At 31.5% G+C, this 16,806-nt stretch overlaps 9 protein-coding genes across 9 annotated transcripts; 3 read left to right on the forward strand and 6 right to left on the reverse strand.

Moving 5' to 3' along the window:
• Nucleotides 1-14: 14 nt before the first annotated feature.
• VPS51 (Vps51p) lies at nt 15-857 on the reverse strand (the record flags this gene model as incomplete). The annotated part of the gene is made up of 1 exon (XM_011273820.1): nt 15-857. The coding sequence occupies one exon, from the start codon at nt 855-857 to the stop codon at nt 15-17; it is 843 nt and encodes a 280-aa protein (XP_011272122.1).
• A 525-nt stretch (nt 858-1,382) lies between these two features.
• PLC1 (phosphatidylinositol phospholipase C) lies at nt 1,383-4,079 on the forward strand (the record flags this gene model as incomplete). The annotated part of the gene is made up of 1 exon (XM_011273821.1): nt 1,383-4,079. One exon carries the CDS (start codon nt 1,383-1,385, stop codon nt 4,077-4,079), a length of 2,697 nt encoding a protein of 898 aa, XP_011272123.1.
• Nucleotides 4,080-4,297: 218 nt separating this feature from the next.
• ENP1 (snoRNA-binding rRNA-processing protein ENP1) lies at nt 4,298-5,689 on the reverse strand (the record flags this gene model as incomplete). Its single annotated transcript, XM_011273822.1, has 1 exon — nt 4,298-5,689. The coding sequence occupies one exon, from the start codon at nt 5,687-5,689 to the stop codon at nt 4,298-4,300; it is 1,392 nt and encodes a 463-aa protein (XP_011272124.1).
• Nucleotides 5,690-6,318: 629 nt separating this feature from the next.
• BN7_5614 (Gfo/Idh/MocA family protein) lies at nt 6,319-7,386 on the forward strand (the record flags this gene model as incomplete). The annotated part of the gene is made up of 1 exon (XM_011273823.1): nt 6,319-7,386. One exon carries the CDS (start codon nt 6,319-6,321, stop codon nt 7,384-7,386), a length of 1,068 nt encoding a protein of 355 aa, XP_011272125.1.
• A 323-nt stretch (nt 7,387-7,709) lies between these two features.
• Nucleotides 7,710-9,140, forward strand: BN7_5615 (Ran guanyl-nucleotide exchange factor; the record flags this gene model as incomplete). Its single annotated transcript, XM_011273824.1, has 1 exon — nt 7,710-9,140. One exon carries the CDS (start codon nt 7,710-7,712, stop codon nt 9,138-9,140), a length of 1,431 nt encoding a protein of 476 aa, XP_011272126.1.
• Nucleotides 9,141-9,344: 204 nt separating this feature from the next.
• HIS7 (imidazoleglycerol-phosphate synthase) lies at nt 9,345-11,003 on the reverse strand (the record flags this gene model as incomplete). The annotated part of the gene is made up of 1 exon (XM_011273825.1): nt 9,345-11,003. The coding sequence occupies one exon, from the start codon at nt 11,001-11,003 to the stop codon at nt 9,345-9,347; it is 1,659 nt and encodes a 552-aa protein (XP_011272127.1).
• A 293-nt stretch (nt 11,004-11,296) lies between these two features.
• ARO4 (3-deoxy-7-phosphoheptulonate synthase ARO4) lies at nt 11,297-12,577 on the reverse strand (the record flags this gene model as incomplete). The annotated part of the gene is made up of 2 exons (XM_011273826.1): nt 11,297-12,391; nt 12,557-12,577. The coding sequence occupies 2 exons, from the start codon at nt 12,575-12,577 to the stop codon at nt 11,297-11,299; spliced, it is 1,116 nt and encodes a 371-aa protein (XP_011272128.1).
• An 842-nt stretch (nt 12,578-13,419) lies between these two features.
• Nucleotides 13,420-14,610, reverse strand: PHO80 (Pho80p; the record flags this gene model as incomplete). The annotated part of the gene is made up of 1 exon (XM_011273827.1): nt 13,420-14,610. The coding sequence occupies one exon, from the start codon at nt 14,608-14,610 to the stop codon at nt 13,420-13,422; it is 1,191 nt and encodes a 396-aa protein (XP_011272129.1).
• Nucleotides 14,611-15,531: 921 nt separating this feature from the next.
• YPT7 (Rab family GTPase YPT7) lies at nt 15,532-16,149 on the reverse strand (the record flags this gene model as incomplete). The annotated part of the gene is made up of 1 exon (XM_011273828.1): nt 15,532-16,149. One exon carries the CDS (start codon nt 16,147-16,149, stop codon nt 15,532-15,534), a length of 618 nt encoding a protein of 205 aa, XP_011272130.1.
• Nucleotides 16,150-16,806: the final 657 nt, after the last annotated feature.

The raw sequence follows: 16,806 nt of genomic DNA on the forward strand, positions 1-16,806 counted from the left end.
GTTTAAGTTGAACTTTATTTCAATTTCACTTGCATTTCCTCTAATTGTCGTAGCAAAGGTTCTTTATTCTTATCGTCTTTAACCTTAGTTACCAATCCATCGATTTTTCTCCTTATATCACCTCTTACTTGTTCATTTGGTAAATTTTCATTCGTGAAGTTCAACATTGATGTTATACTCGTTGCCACGCCATCATTTGTTTTATTTGGTTTTTGACGTTGTATAGAGTAATTATCTAAACTTTCAATTTCATTCATCAATGATTTCAATTTGACAAAACCATCCCCTTCATAACTATCAAAATTGAGGGATTTCACACTAGCCGCTGTTGGGTCTTGTATTGAATCATTTAATAAGTTTAATGCATCTGAATGTTGATTTTCTTTATTTTGATCTTCCACTATAAGTTTTGATAAATCCAATTCATTCAAATCTTTGAGAAAATCATTCAGTTTGATCAATTCGTAATAATTGTTGTATATGATGTTTTTAATGGATGAATTGATCAAATTTATACTTGATGTCAGTTTATTTGTATCTTTGACAAGATCTTTGAAATCAACATTCAAGAAATCTATATCATCAACTGGTGCTTCTGCAGTTATCTCTTCGCCATCAGAATCCTCATCACGTACTGGCTTATTTTCTTGCTGAACATTTTTTTGTTCCTTTTCTTGTTTTTTCAACTTGTAGTATTCTTTCAATGCATTTCTTCTCTTTTCATTCAATTCATTCTTGATCTTCACAGGTTTTTTATACGATATATGGCTTTCACTGACGGAAGAAGCAGCAGAGGGGGTACTTATTGCTTCTGAAAAGCCTTTTTGGGTAGTAGAAGGTGATCCGGGAGCAGACATGACTGGTTTTATATCTATGTATTATGTTGTTGATGTTTGGTGTGGTTCAGGAATTCTATCTAAATCGTGAAAATCAAAATGTTGAATGGCTGATTTTAAGACAGAAAGTATATACATTCTAAACCCGGGCTATTAACCCGTATTTCTCGAAATAAGAACATGAATTTGATAGCTGAGATTCAAAAGAGATCAATGGATTAGTAGGGAGGCATTAAAACCATCCTGAAGTCTTATTTAAAGTCATAAATATACCAAAACCAGGACTTTATCTGCCAAAAATACTCGGTACATTTTCTCCATACAGAAATATAAAAATTTGAATACAGTAACGGCAAATATCAAAACATCAACAACAAAGGCCTTTTACCAAAGAACCCTCTAAATATTGAAAGAGATAAAGTACTATTGATTGATTCTACAGATGATAACGTCCAAATTGATAAGCTATACGGTATACTAGATTTCCCACAAGAAGGACAAACCACACATCAAAGAGAAAATCCAAAACAATTTTAAAGATTTGTAATGTCACAGTTGAAAACTTCAACGCCGCCACCACCAAATTCTGCTATAGACATCAAATCAAACGGCTCTGAAGAATATGAAAGCGTTTTCAGCTCACAACTTGAAAGATCCAGCTCTAGCTCTTTGACAAATCATTATTCGAGGTTAAGAAGTAACTCACTTTCAGTTCCCAATGAAAAGCCAACAGATCTTAATCCTGCCCCCAATAAGTTATCAAATTCGTTATCCCCAGTGATATCACCTATGAAGAAAGTGTTGAATAATGAAGGATTGAAGAATTTGATTAAAAAAACCAATATCAAGTTGGGATTCTCTGAAGAACCTAAACATGAGCTTACAGATGGTCCTCTGACCAAAACTTTTGAAGATATGACGACTGATTCTAGAATGGCCAGTGATGAAGACCTGAATATGGATGTTCTACATCTATCAGATTCAAATGGTGAAATTGTATTGGAAAGTCCAGAAATACCTGAAGTTTTAGTTAAAGGCTTACCGCTTTTAAAAATCACACATAAGAAAAAAGTGCAAAGAATCTTCAAGGTTGATTTAGATACCGCTATGGTCGTTTGGAATAATAAGACCACATCAAGAATGTTACTTGATAATATCAAACAGATAAAAGTTATGGATGATGCTAAAAATTATAGAGAAGAATATAAAGTTTCTAAAGAGTTCACAAATAGATGGGCAACTGTCATATATACAGATAATTCAACAAATAAATTGAAGGCGCTTCATGTTCTTTCCTTGACTTCTAAAGATCTTGAAATATTTGTTGGAACTTTAAAGAAGTTAGTTTCAAGAAGAAGAGAATTGATGAAACATTTGTCTATCCCAGGGGAAAATTTTGCAAATATCCATTGGAAAAATTATGTTTCAAAAGATACTAAAGAGAAACATTTACTTTCATTTGATGATGTTTTGAAACTTACGAAAAGATTACACATAAATTGTGATGAAAGTCATCTTTTTCAAATTTTCCGTGGTAATGATACAGATAGAAAAGGTGCTTTAAACTTCGAAGAATTTCAAAGTTTTGTTAAATGCTTGAAGGTGAGACCTGAAGTATTAGCCATATTTAACACAGCTACTGGAGGTAAAGAAGTAATGGATCTTGCTTGTTTTATGAAATTTATCAAAGAAGTGCAATTTCAAGATGATTCACTAAGCTATATAGAAAAGCTTTTCAACAGATTTTCCGGTGATGATCAATATATGAGGATTGATGATTTCACAAATTATATCACATCATCTTATCTTTCACCAACAAAACAAGAACCAGAAGATTATAATAGACCTTTCAATGAATATTTTATTTCTTCGTCCCATAATACATATCTTTTGGGTCGTCAAGTTGGTGGTCAGTCATCTATTGAAGGATATACAAAAGCATTACAGCGTGGTTGTCGTTCCATTGAAGTGGATATTTGGGATGGTGACAAAGGTCCAGTTGTTTCTCATGGGCATACTTTCACTTCATCAATTCCAGTTGGTGATGTATTTGAAACTATAAGAAAATATGCATTTATCATTACCCCTTTTCCATTATTTATTTCTCTTGAAATTCATTGTAAACCAGAGTATCAAAAAATTGTTGTTCAGCTGATGCATGAGAAATTTGGTGAAGTTTTGATAACCAAACCGTTGATGACCAATTACTTCAATTTACCAAGTCCCATGGAATTGAAACATAAAGTTCTAGTGAAAGTTAAAAGGTCCATGAGAGAAGATTCAAGAACAAGCGGTAACTCAAGTAGTTCTTTCAGCTCTACTGCATGTGACGAAACTACAAGTGGTGATGAATTACACAAAAATACAAAACCCATTAAAAAGAAAAAAGTTCATTATAAAGTAATCCCAGAATTAAGTGCGTTAGGTGTTTATGCTTTGGGTTATAAATTTACAAATTTTTCATTACCAGAATCTAAAACAATCAATCACATCTTTTCATTCAGTGAAAACTCTACAAATTCAATGATCAAGGATTCAGATAAGAAATACTTGATTGAAAAGCATAATAGAAAATATTTGATGAGAGTCTATCCATCTGCTATAAGATACAATTCTACAAATTTCAACCCAATAAATTACTGGAATTTAGGTACTCAGATGGTTGCTACAAATTGGCAAACATATGATCTTGGTCAACAAGTTAATGAAGCAATGTTCAATGTTGGATCCAAGACAGGGTATAAACTAAAACCACAAGGATTGAGAAATACGAATCAAAAATTCAAATTGATTAAACATGTTGATCAATTTTTGAAATTTTCTATTGAAATTTTATCAGGACAACTATTACCAAGACCAACAGAATTAAAACCAGAAGAAAGTTTAAGTCCATATGTTGTTTTTGAAATGATTGAACCGAATTTAGTTTCTAATTTACAAATTACAGATTTTACTACAAATGAACATTTTTCATCATCAACAGGTTCTTATGCAACAAAAGCCGTGATATCAAATGGATTTAATCCAATTTGGAATACTAAATTTGAAGCCAAGATTAAAGATTTAAGCGGGTTGAATTTTTTCAGGTTAATGGTTAAAACTGGTGATATTCCATTTGCTGTTTATTGTTTCAAACTAGATAACTTGAATCAAGGTTATAGACAAATACCACTTTATGATTTAAGAGGAGAGGAATATATATTTTCCACACTCTTCATTCACGTTAGTTATGAGTCATGTTAATAAATTTAATGATGTTATACATGTATATAGACATCCATATTTTGCTATTCATATATATTCTTAATATTACTGTATTATTTATGAGTTCAATTACATGTACTGAATGTTTTTTTACAAAGACTTCTATTCCCAAATAACTTATTATTAATATTTTTCTATATATGCATTAATTGAATTTATAGTATACAGTTAGATAACTTTTCAAAAATCTATTCAAATTAGAAGACATCAGCCATAACTTCTTCTTTTTGGTTTTCTTCAGTACGACCCGAACCAGCTAATAATTCTCTTCTGATTTCTGGACTTATGTCTCTATGAGGTCTTTGTCTAGTAGTTTCTAATAAGAAATCTCTTTGATCTTCAGTAATATCATTTTTATAGGTTTGAGCAAAAGCTAAAAAGGCCTTATGCCATACGACTGGTAACAAGGGTGCTTCCTTTTTAGATTTCTTTTCTTCTTCATCATCAATCATACTATTATCATTAACAATTCTAAATCTCATGAAATAAAACACTAGATCATCAATGACTCTATATGGTAAGGCATATTTCTTCTCTATAAGAATTCTAATGAAAACTGTATTTGCAGGTGAGAAATCAAGACTTACTAAATAACATAAAGCAGCTGATGAATGTGATGATGGAATTGAAATTTTTGATAAAACTGAACCAGCAATAGTAGCTTCTCTAACGGAAACACCTTCTTGAACTAAAGGAAACAAAAATCCCTTGAAGAAAGCACCTGGTTTATATAAGGCCTTTTTCAATGCACGATAAACATGATAATTTAATGAATGGTCTTCATTAGTTTCAATATCTGATCTAAATCTTTCTAAAAGAACATTTTCAACGAATTTTTCAGCTTGCTTAGATTGTAAATTAGACACAAATAATTTAGTAGCTTCATAAACAACATGTGGTGTCCAATTTTCAGGTTGTGTAACATATAAAACATCTTGCCAGTTATTTAACGATGGAATAACTTTAAAAAGTTTTGGTAATTTACCATGGGTCCAAGTTGAAAGAACTTGACCAATTTGAGTATATGCAGCAATAACTTTTGGTGGTAATAAAACTGCATCTTTTGGTTTTTCAACGGCTTGTTCTTTTTGTTTTTGTTCTTGTTCTTTTTCTCTAATTGAAGCCATGATTTTATCAGCTAAATTATAACTACCATCTTGACCAAAGTTTTTTGAAGGTTGGGATTGTCTCAAATATTCTTCAAACATAGCAGCATCTTCAGCATCGATTTCTTCAACTTCTTCTTCTTCGAAATCACCTTCAGAACCGAAATCGGAAACATTACCATAATCTTCTTCATCATCTTCTTCATCTTCATCTTGTTCCTGTACAAATCTTGAACCAAAAGTGAAATTATCTTGATCTCTTGCAGCTTTATTTTCTTCTTTTTCTAATTCATCTTGTTGTTCTCTGGCTAATTGTAAAATTTTTCTTGAACTTGTACTATCAATAAATTCTTCACCTTCATCTTCTCTATCAGTTTTCTTTGCACCTCTAGCTTTGGTTCTTAAATTACCACCTTGAGTGGTAAGATCTTTATATAAAGGATCGTGACGTTGTTTTTGTCTAGAAGCTGGAGCTTTACCCATTTTAAACAGTTTTGGTTTTGAAGTGAGTTTGAATTCTCTTTGATGTACCTTGACTTGAACTTTTTAGATCACGTAGTTAAAGGTTATATTAAAATTTTTTATTAGCGGCTCATCGGTAAGGGTAACAAATAGTGGTAACCACCACAGCGACGTACCCAAAATTTGGCTGTAACTTGAAATAAACATCTTTAACAAGAAGTAACTAGGAAATGAATGTTATACCTTCTTCAAGCTGCTATTAGGAAACAGCTTAAAGTTTCTACCAGGTTTTTTTCAAGTGCGGAAGATGGTTGTGCGTTAAATGGTATTAATTTTATCAGATGTATTGATCTCGAATTTCTCGCACCGAGAGAACGATGAGCATACGATTCTGGGGCGTTTGGCTCTGGAGATAATCGAATATATCGCTAATATTCATCTAATCAGCCTCCCACTTACAAGTTACTGATCATTGATCATTGAGATTTATATCAGTTCATATATCATCCACGGAAATTGCATTTTCACAGTAAAAAATTGAAGAAAAGGATTCTTGTGGAGCGAGTATAAAACCTAAAAGATCTCGAGATTTCACATCAACATCAACTCCATTATCAACATCAAGATATTTTACCCGAAAGCAAAACAAAATGACATTTGAAATCAATTGGGGTATCGTCGGATTGGGATCCATAGCTACCAAATGGGCCAAGGAGCTTTTAACACCAAATGAAGAACGTCCAACTGACATTAAACATAATTTATTAGCCGTTAGTTCTTCATCAAATGACAAAGGTGAAAAATTTGTCAACTCTTTGAAAGAAGATACCAAAACGGAAGATTTGAACACACAAGTCTATACTGACTATGAAGAATTCCTAAATAATTCTCAAATCGACATTGTCTACATTGCATCACCAAACACTGCTCACTACAAGCAAGCTTTAGCAGCATTAAAAGCCAACAAGAATGTCTTGGTGGAGAAGACTGCATGTATGACTGCTGAACAAGCTGAAGTTTTATACAAATTAGCCAAAGAAAAGAATTTGTACATTGTTGAAGGTGTATGGACTAGATTTTTCCCAACAACTCTTGACATTATTAAATTAGTTAAAGATGATAAAATATTGGGTGGCTTGAAAAGAGTTAGTGCTGATTTATCTCATGATTTCCCATTCAATCCGGCTGATAGAATTTTTGATCCAAAAGCTGGAGGTGGTGCTCTGATGGATTCATTGATCTACTCTTTAACTTGGTCTTTTGCTCTATTGGAAGGTAAACCTTTAGCTGACTCAATTGTCAGTACAGTGACAAAATTGAAGCAGGAAGGTTTTGAAAACATTGATGAAACCACAGTCATCTCACTAGTCTTCCCAGATCAAAATGCAGTAGGTGTTGCATCTGGATCATTAAGTATCGAATCTCCAAATGAAGTATTGATTGAAGGTGAAAATGGTTATATTAGAGTATTGGATAGAACTTCAAAACCAACAATTTATACTGTTAAATTGAAAGAACAACAAAATAAAACTGTTTTGAAAAGTGTTAATGGTACAGGTCTTTTCTATGAAATAGACTCTGTTGGATATGACTTGAAAAATAAAAAGATAACTAGTGATATATACCCATTTGATCAAACTATTGAAATTTTAAAGATCTTCGATAAGGTTAGAAAAGACCATGATATTACCTTCCCAGAAAAGCTTTTACAAATTTGAAAAACGGTAGTGTATAAATATTGACTTTGAATATTCATAAAATGTTATCAAAAGATCATCTAAACTTTATTAATGGTAGTAAAGGTCAGTTCTAAGGTAAAGATTATATTTGATATAGCGAAATGTTTAAAGAGGTACTTTCATTTCCGAGGCCAGATTCACATGACTTGAAATTACCCTCGCATCTCCGTTTTCGGACGCCACTGATCTCGAGGAAATTTTCCCTGGCAATTTGTAAATAAACAAATTTTATGTCAACTCATCAGATCTTAAATATTTTAATTTTAAACCATAAATTCCATTATTGCAATTGAATTATCAAAATGGCTAGATTAGATAGAAAACGTTCATTGGAACCAGAAAATGGTAGATCTACCAAAAGGGTTAAACATACTGGTAGATCTTTCAACTCTTTTAAAAACTTACCAAAGATCAATGAGATCCCAAAGGCTAAAACACAGCAATTAGATATTTTTGTTTTCGGTTCAGGTTCAATGTGTGAATTAGGGCTAGGTCCAGCTGCTAAGAACAAAGAAGTCAAAAGACCAAGATTGAATCCTTATTTGAAAGATAAAGGTATTGTTGATTTTGCCGTTGGTGGTATGCATACACTTGCTCTAGATGATAAAAATCAAGTTTGGTCATGGGGTGGTAATGATTCAGGGGTTTTAGGTAGAGATACTTCAAAAGTTAAAGAACAATTGAAAGATATGGATGACGCTGGTAGTGATGATGATGAGGATGGTGATTTAAATGAAGCTGAATCTACCCCAGGTTTAGTTGAAGGATTACCAAAAGATTTAAAAGTTGTTCAATTAGCTGCCACTGATAATTTATCTGCTGTTCTTTTAGAAAATGGTGAAGTTTATGCTTGGGGTACTTTCAGATGTAATGAAGGTATCTTAGGTTTCAAAAATGATATTACAAAACAATCAACTCCTGTTAAAATTGATGAATTTAAAGAAATAACACAATTAGCTTCAGGTAAAGATCACATTTTAGGTTTAGATACCAAAGGTGTTGTATTTGCTTGGGGTAATGGTCAACAATTACAACTAGGTAGAAGAATATCAGAACGTAATAAATTAAAAACTTTAGAACCAAGAGAATTTGGTCTTGCAGATGTTGTTTATATTTCAAGTGGTGAATTCCATTGTTTTGCTATAACAAAAGATGGTAAAGTTCTTACATGGGGTTTAAATCAATATGGTCAATGTGGTGTTTCATCTGAATTAGAAGATGGTTCATTAATTTCAGTTCCAACTGAAGTTGAAGATTTAGCTGATAAAAAAATTGTTCAAATAGCCGCAGGTGAACATCATACATTAGCTTTATCAGAAGATGGTTCAGTTTATGCTTTTGGTAGAATTGATATGTTTGAAATTGGTATTGCTAAAAAAGATTTACCAGAATCAACATTCAGAGATGTTCATGGAAATGCAAGATCAGTTCCAGTTCCAACTAAGATTCCAAACTTACCAAAAACTAGAAACATTGCCGTTGGCTCTCATCATTCTTTGGCTATTACAGAAGATGGTGTTGTATTTGCATGGGGCTTTGGTGAAACTTATGCTATTGGGTTAGGTCCAGCTGGTGAAGATGTTGAAACTCCTACAAGAATTAAAAACACAGCTACTCAAGATCATGATATACAATTAATTGGCGCTGGGGGTCAATTTTCAGTTAGTGGTGGTGTTAAATTATCCGATGAAGAAACCGAAAAGAGAGAAGATAAATATGAAGATGCTGAATAAATTTGATGTATCTTGTTTATTCACTCGGTGCATGAAAAAACCTTTATGACAACAATATGAAATGAAGATGTATTTTATATAGATGTGTTTAATCAAATCAAAAGTTTATTATACCAAAATTTTATTTCATTATTATTATACATGTATGTAATTACTAATCTATATTTATATATTATTTATCGAAATGAATCAGATGACATTAATCTATAATGTTTCTTCATCTAATCTAGCTTGTAATCCTTGTTCTCTTAAATGAACTTTAACTTGCTTAACAGTGTATTCATCTCTATGGAACATACCGGCACCTAAAGCTGCATCAGTTTTTGTATTTTGGAAAACTTCAGCAAAATGTTCAGGTTTACCAGCACCACTTGAAGCAATAACAGGGATTGAAACTGCAGATTTGATATGATCAATCAATTCCAAGTCAAAACCTGAATTTGAACCATCTTTGTCAATACAATTCAATAAAACTTCACCAGCACCTAATGCTTCACAAGCTTGAACTAATTCATATGCACCTAAATCTGTTGTTTCACGACCACCTTTTATAGTTGTTGGATACCAAACATATTCTTCACCATTTGGACCAGGGAATTTAGTCTTGAAAGTTGTGTTCTTAGTATCTTGTGGTGTTTGAACGTATTGTCTTTTTGGATCGACTGAAATAACAACAGCTTGAACACCATAAGCTTTTGAGATAGTTTCAATCGGGGTAGTACCATCACCTTTAGAGCCATTTTCATAATATTTCTTAGCAGCAATGACAGCATCTGTACCAATAGAAACTTTATCAGCACCTGATCTGAAATATAATCCAGCAACTTGTAATGCTGGAATTTTAGTTCCATCTGGATCAACAACATCTTTAATACCACCACCAACGGTTAAAGGAACGAAAATTGTCTTAGCGGCTAATTTTAAAACATCCAACATTGGTTGATCTGCAACTGGTGAGTTTCTAAATGAAGTTATATTCAAGAATGTAACTTCATCAGCACCTTGTTTATAATATTTTTCAGCTAATGAAACAGGTTTACCTAAATTCTTAACATCACCACCTGCTGCATCTTTTTCACGAACATCATATTGATCACCTTTTGTAACGACAAGATCACCTTGATCATTAGTTCTGACATCTAAACAAGCAATGACTCTTCTTGTTAATCCATTGTTCGAATAATCATTTGGTGATGTTAATTTTGGTAGATCTGAATGAGTTTCTTGATCTAAAAATGCCTTTATAATTTTCAAACCTGCAATACCAGATTTTTCTGGATGAAATTGTGTAGCAAAGATATTTCCTTTAGAGATTGCTGCAATGAATTCTTCATCACCATATTTGGTAATTGCAATTTCCCAACCATTTGAAGCTAATTTTGATTTTAATTCATCGTTTAAAATAGCAGCATAAGAATGAACAAAATAATAACGATTATTTGGATCAATATGATAAAGCATTTTATCCCCCACAGCGGAAACAGAGTTCCATCCAATAGCAGGAACAGATTTTGTCTTTGAATTAAATTTGGATAATTTGAAATCAATAAATTCTAAACCTAAATCATTTGGACTTTCTTCTGAACCTTCAAAAAAAGCTTGTAAACCAACACAAATCCCCATTATTGGTCTCCCACTAGCAATATATTCCTTTATTGGTTGAACAAACCCCTTGGAACTCAATTGGCTAACGAAATGACCATAATTACCAACACCTGGTAATAATAATTTAGTAGCAGATTGTAATTCTGGATCTGTACTATCTTTAATCAATTTGGTTTCATACCCAAGGTATTCAACTGCATTTTGTAAGGAACGAAGGTTCCCACTTTCAACGTCGATGATATGAACGATATTGGACATTATGTGGCAATATTGGGGGTGTATATGAATATGTAAGGATAATAGAGTAATAGAACCAAGTTCAATCGATGGGCATGGTATCTATCTTCACTATTATCTAATATTTTTCAGCATTGACTCAGACCCGCGAAAAAAAAAGATTATACCCATTATATCAGTCATCATACATAAAAGATATTGATATCTTATTTTGATTCAAAACAGTATATATCTACGCTTTGTATCTTGTATTTTTTCAATAATTTATAGTATTCTAACTTTATACAAATTGTGTTTTTTTTTCATTCAAGAAATTAGGCCTTGTTTTTCAAAGATCTTCTAGTCTTGACAGCTTCAGCCAATTCCTTCAACATATCAACAGTGGTTTCCCAACCGACACAACCATCAGTAACAGAAACACCGTATTTCAAACCAGCTTTACCTTCTTTTGGAATGGATTGTTTACCTTCGTTGATGTGTGATTCAATCATAACACCGATTAATTTATCTTCACCATTGGCAACTTGTCTAGCAACTTCATGAGAAACTTTTGGTTGATTTCTGTAATCTTTGTTTGAATTACCATGAGAACAATCAACCATTAAAACACCTTTTTCACCTAATTTTTCTTTAGCTTCTTTAACTGAAGCTTCATCATAATTGGTACCTTTTTTACCACCTCTTAAGATAACGAAACAGTTTTCATTACCTCTTGTAGTTGTAATGGCAGCAATACCATGTTTAGTAACACCCATGAAATGATGTGGAGCAGAAGCGGCTTGAACAGCGTCTAAAGCAACACCTAAAGTACCATCAGTACCATTTTTGAAACCAACTGGGAATGATAAACCTGAAGCTAATTCTCTATGTAATTGAGATTCAGTGGTTCTAGCACCAATAGCACCGAATGAAATTAAATCAGCTAAGAATTGTGGTGAGATGGTATCCAACATTTCTGAACCAATTGGAATACCTTGGTTTGTTAAATCACAGTATAATTGTCTTGAGACTTTTAAACCTTTATTTATATTGTAAGTAGAATCTAATTCTGGATCATTAATCAAACCTTTCCAACCAACAGTAGTTCTTGGTTTTTCTAAGTAAGCTCTCATAACAATAACTAATTCAGTTTCTAATTCTAAAGATAATTTTTTTAATCTTTGAGCATAATCTAAAGCAGCTTCTGAATCATGAATTGAACATGGACCAACAACAACTAAAAGACGATCATTTTTTTGTTGAACAATTTCAGCAGATTCTCTTCTACCTTTAATAGCAGTTTGTAAAGAGAATTTTGAAGCTGGAACATCAGATTGTAAAAGAGCTGGTGACATTAATGGATCATAACCGACAATGTTTAAATCTTCAGTTTCTTCTGGAGCTGGAGTGGTAGCTTTTGGTTTATTAAGCTATATGATTGCATGTTAGTAATGAATTCCATCATCATTTTGAATTGACAAAGTATTCAATCAAGGACTTTAGCTCATCTCCAAGTTTCAGAGTCAAAATCTATTATCAATACTTCATCAAAATATGTCCCGAGAACGAGAGAGAGTGTGTGCAGAAATACATACTAAATCTTGCATTGAGGCCATTTTGTATAGTGTTGTATGTAATGAATATAACAATCAAATATAAATAATTGAATTTAAAATTCAAGAGTTGAAATATATTACAAGTTTAAATAAGAATCGAAATATTCATGAGTAATAAATATTATGTCTTTGTGCTTTATTTTTTCTTCCAAGATCGTGGGCCATCGCTCTCGCGGCAATTTGGTGACACGTATCAATAATGACAGAAAGCATAATCTAAGATAATTAAAATGTGGAAAAAATCGATTAAAACGTCAGAAATTCAGCGTAAAAACTGGCAAAATTGATCCCAGAGATACTATTTACCCATATAAACATACTAATAACGATATATATTACCATGTTGTATCTCAAATAAAGCCATCTTCCTTGTTACCAAGATTCTCGATTCGAGACCGCAAAGCTGAAAATTTTTTTCATCGACGACTTTGTGGCCTTTTGAAAAAATATTAGTCATTTTGAAACTGATTGGGAGTTTAGGGCATGTTTTGTATTCATTGGCCAGTGAGTTTATGGGCAAAATCTGGTGATAATGGTATGTTTATGTGTCTAATATGAAGCGAAGAATAAGTCTGCACATGTCAAATTGTATCTGGATTCGGTTATTCCTTTTAGTGTGTGTTTATAGCACGAATTAACCTTATTTAACCTTCAATTACCGCTCGCACTATGGACTATGGAGCCAGGATTCCCGTTGCTTATGTAATACGCGGTAAGCGTCGGTTATTGAAAAATTATACGTGTAGTCGTGTAGTAAGTATAGTTTTATTACTTTGAAGTTTCTAAATGCAATTATTTATTAATTTTATTGAAATCAAATGTTTTATATATAAGATGCTATATTATCCATTACTGCTAGGATGCGTAGTACTTCTTTTCCCATTGGGTAGAGACGATATAGTATCATCAATACTTCGTTTCATTGGTGATTTGGGTATATTGTTATTATTGTTCTTTCCATTATTATTATTTGATGATGATGACGGTTCTGAATTCTTAACTTGTTGTATTGATGGATGTTGTTTCTTTTTCCAGTTTTTCAAATGATCTCTATATGCAGTTATTAAACTTTGAATCATTTTATTATATATTATATCAGGTAATGTATCAGGATCTGTTTTAATTAAATTTTTATCTTCGAATTCCTTTTGTTCTTCTGTTGGTTTTTGATTATTTAATGCATAAATGAAACTTTGTGGTAATTGCTTATCATCAATACCAGTTTCTTTACCTACTAATACAATCATTTTTTGATAATAAAGATCCAAAACGTTATAACCGGCATTTTTTTCATAAAGTGGATTATTATCTTTATTTGAACTTGAAAAACTTTCATCTGATGTTGTCCCAGTATTATTACTAGTGGTATTAGTCGAACTTGTTGGTCCACTGCTTCCTGGAGGTTGTGATTGATTTTGATTTTGATTATCAAATTGAGTTTGAGCTTGTTGTAATTCTTGTTCAGTTTTCAATCCACCTTCTAATTGATCAATAGATTTTTTACGTTCATAAGAACTAACAATTCTATTTTCATTTGCACATCTTTCAATATTAAAATCTCTGGGAAGAATTCTATAATTAACTTTTGATAAAAATTCTCTCTCCAGAATATCTAATTCATTTGCTTGAATACCTCCAACTTTTGCATAATGACTATTTGTACAAAATGAATCACAAAGTCCCTTTGACCCCACTGTAGTTGCTGTGAGTAAAAATCTATGAACAGTTAATGAATTCAATGTAAATGAATTATATACAGTTGATAATAAATCAATATAATAAACAGCAGCCAATAAAACAGCATTTTCTAATGATGAATAACGAGCCAATCTTGCCAGGTAACTATAAACTGAAATTCCTGGTGGTGTTCTTGAATGGAATCTTGTTAAATTTGACGGTGATAGATTTGAATCATTAAAATTATCATTTATAGAAATCAATGAATTTAACATCCTAGCAATCAAGACTATCAAATCATCTCTTGAACAATGAACAAAATTTTGTGGTAATGTTTTGATTTTATCACTTTCCATATTGTTGGATTAAATCTGTATTGTATAATGTGTTGTATAATATATGGATGTATGTATAAATAAAAATTTCTTTGTTGAATTGAAAAAAAACTAATAGGAATTGAAATATATCTTGTATATAAATGAAAAATATGAAATGAACTTGATTATTGTAGTTTTATTATTAGGTTTGATAGTTGTAATAATTCAATGAAAGGTATAAATATCATAATTGGTCATAAAGGCACACACGTAACAACAATAATAAATTAATGTCTAGAAAGAGTTTATATTGAATGATCCTTGATGAGTATGGATACGTGTTATATAGAATGAGATGAATATGAATCCATATATGTTAATGAAATATGATGTTTTGAAATAAATGTCTGTTATGTTTTTTTTTTGCCCAAGTGTTGAAATTTCTTCTTTGTTTCTTTATCAACGATGTTTTTTTTTGGTTGTTTTATTTCTAAAGATTTTTCCGATAATGATAATTTTATTGGAAATTTTGAAACTTTTGTGGCTTTTTAATCCCTGTTTAAAGTATGAAATTGATGATTTTGAAAAGCTTTTAATGAGTTAATGGACAAGTTTGAAACTTAATTAATTAAAGCCCACGTTATTAAAGCACAAGTACTTAAATTCAAGTGTTCCCAGCAATTTAGTTGATCGCTTTGGTGGTTAATTTGCAAACTTTTTGACAATTTTTCAAAAGTTTCGCGAAACTAAGCTGCTAATCCACGTGAACTTCATCACCGGGCATGTCACCTGGCATGTCACCAGAGCTACAACGAGAGTATATTATGATGACATAAATTAAACTACTACTGTACTGACTTTAACAAAAATAATTAAATGAGGAAAAAAAAAAAAACACACTCAGGATGAAACACAGACAAATTTGAAGAAGAAAATGTGGAGAAGAGAAGAACAGATTATTCAACATGCACAATTGTTATTTTCACCATCCAATTGAATGTTAATGGCATCGTTAAATTCATCATTAAACTCATCGTTTTCTTCTTGTTGTAATGCATTTCTTGCTATAACATCAAATGCTTGATCAATATTAACAGCTTCTTTAGCACTTGTTTGAAATAAAGGTAAATTACCTAAATTATTTGCAAATTGTTGAGCTTTTTTATTATTTATAACTTTTTTATTTTCATCAACATCAACTTTATTACCAATAATAACAAATGGGAAATTTTCTGGATTTTTAACATTTGCTTGAATTAAAAATTCATCTTTCCATAATGAAATATTTTCAAATGATTTTTGATTTGTAACATCATAAACTAATACACAACAATCAGCACCTCTATAAAATGCAACACCTAATGATTGAAATCTTTCTTGACCTGCTGTATCCCATAATTGCATTGTAACTGATTTATCATCTATAGTTAATTCTTTTGTTAAAAAATCAGCACCAATTGTTGCTTTATATTGATTACTAAATTTCCCATTAACAAATTGTTGCATTAATGAAGTTTTACCAACACCTGAATCACCCAAGATGATAACTTTCAAAAGAGTTTTCTTCTTTGATGACATTATTTTATATTTTTATATAATTTGATATTAAAAGAAAGCAGCCAATATTTATAATAAACTTTGCTAATTCAAACGACGTGATCAAGTTTCCTTTCGAACAGCTAAAAAGAATCTATATGGAATATATGACAATGAAAGTAAGAACAACTAGCAATCGTTACCTTTTACTAACCCCAAATAACCAAAAGCCAAGTCCTCTTTAACTACATTTCCTTTTCAATTTATTTGTGGTTGGTTATCAAAATTACAAGAAAAAAACACACACGACGTGGTTCAATTCGCGAAACATTTTTGGTGGAATGTTGCACAGCGCAAAAATATTCCTATACGCTATTTTAGTTTGTATTGATAACGAAATTCCAACAAATCTACAATTAATAATTATGTGAATTTATATATTAACAAGTTAAAAACATAATCCACATTTATACCTAATGATAAAAAATAAGAATTAAAATAATAATAGTGAAATTATCAATCAATCAACTTATTTTTTAGCGGCTTTTTGAGCAGCTTTGGTAACTTTACCATCTTTGTTGTCTTTTTCAACAGATTTGATAACACCAACAGCAACAGTTTGTCTCATATCTCTGACAGCGAATCTACCTAATGGTGGGTATTCGGTGAATGGTTCAACAGCTAATGGTTTTGATGGGA

Source organism: Wickerhamomyces ciferrii, contig 00222 (assembly GCF_000313485.1).
Source record: "Wickerhamomyces ciferrii WGS project CAIF00000000 data, strain NRRL Y-1031 F-60-10, contig 00222, whole genome shotgun sequence".
NCBI classification, from domain to species: domain Eukaryota; kingdom Fungi; phylum Ascomycota; class Saccharomycetes; order Phaffomycetales; family Wickerhamomycetaceae; genus Hansenula; species Hansenula ciferrii.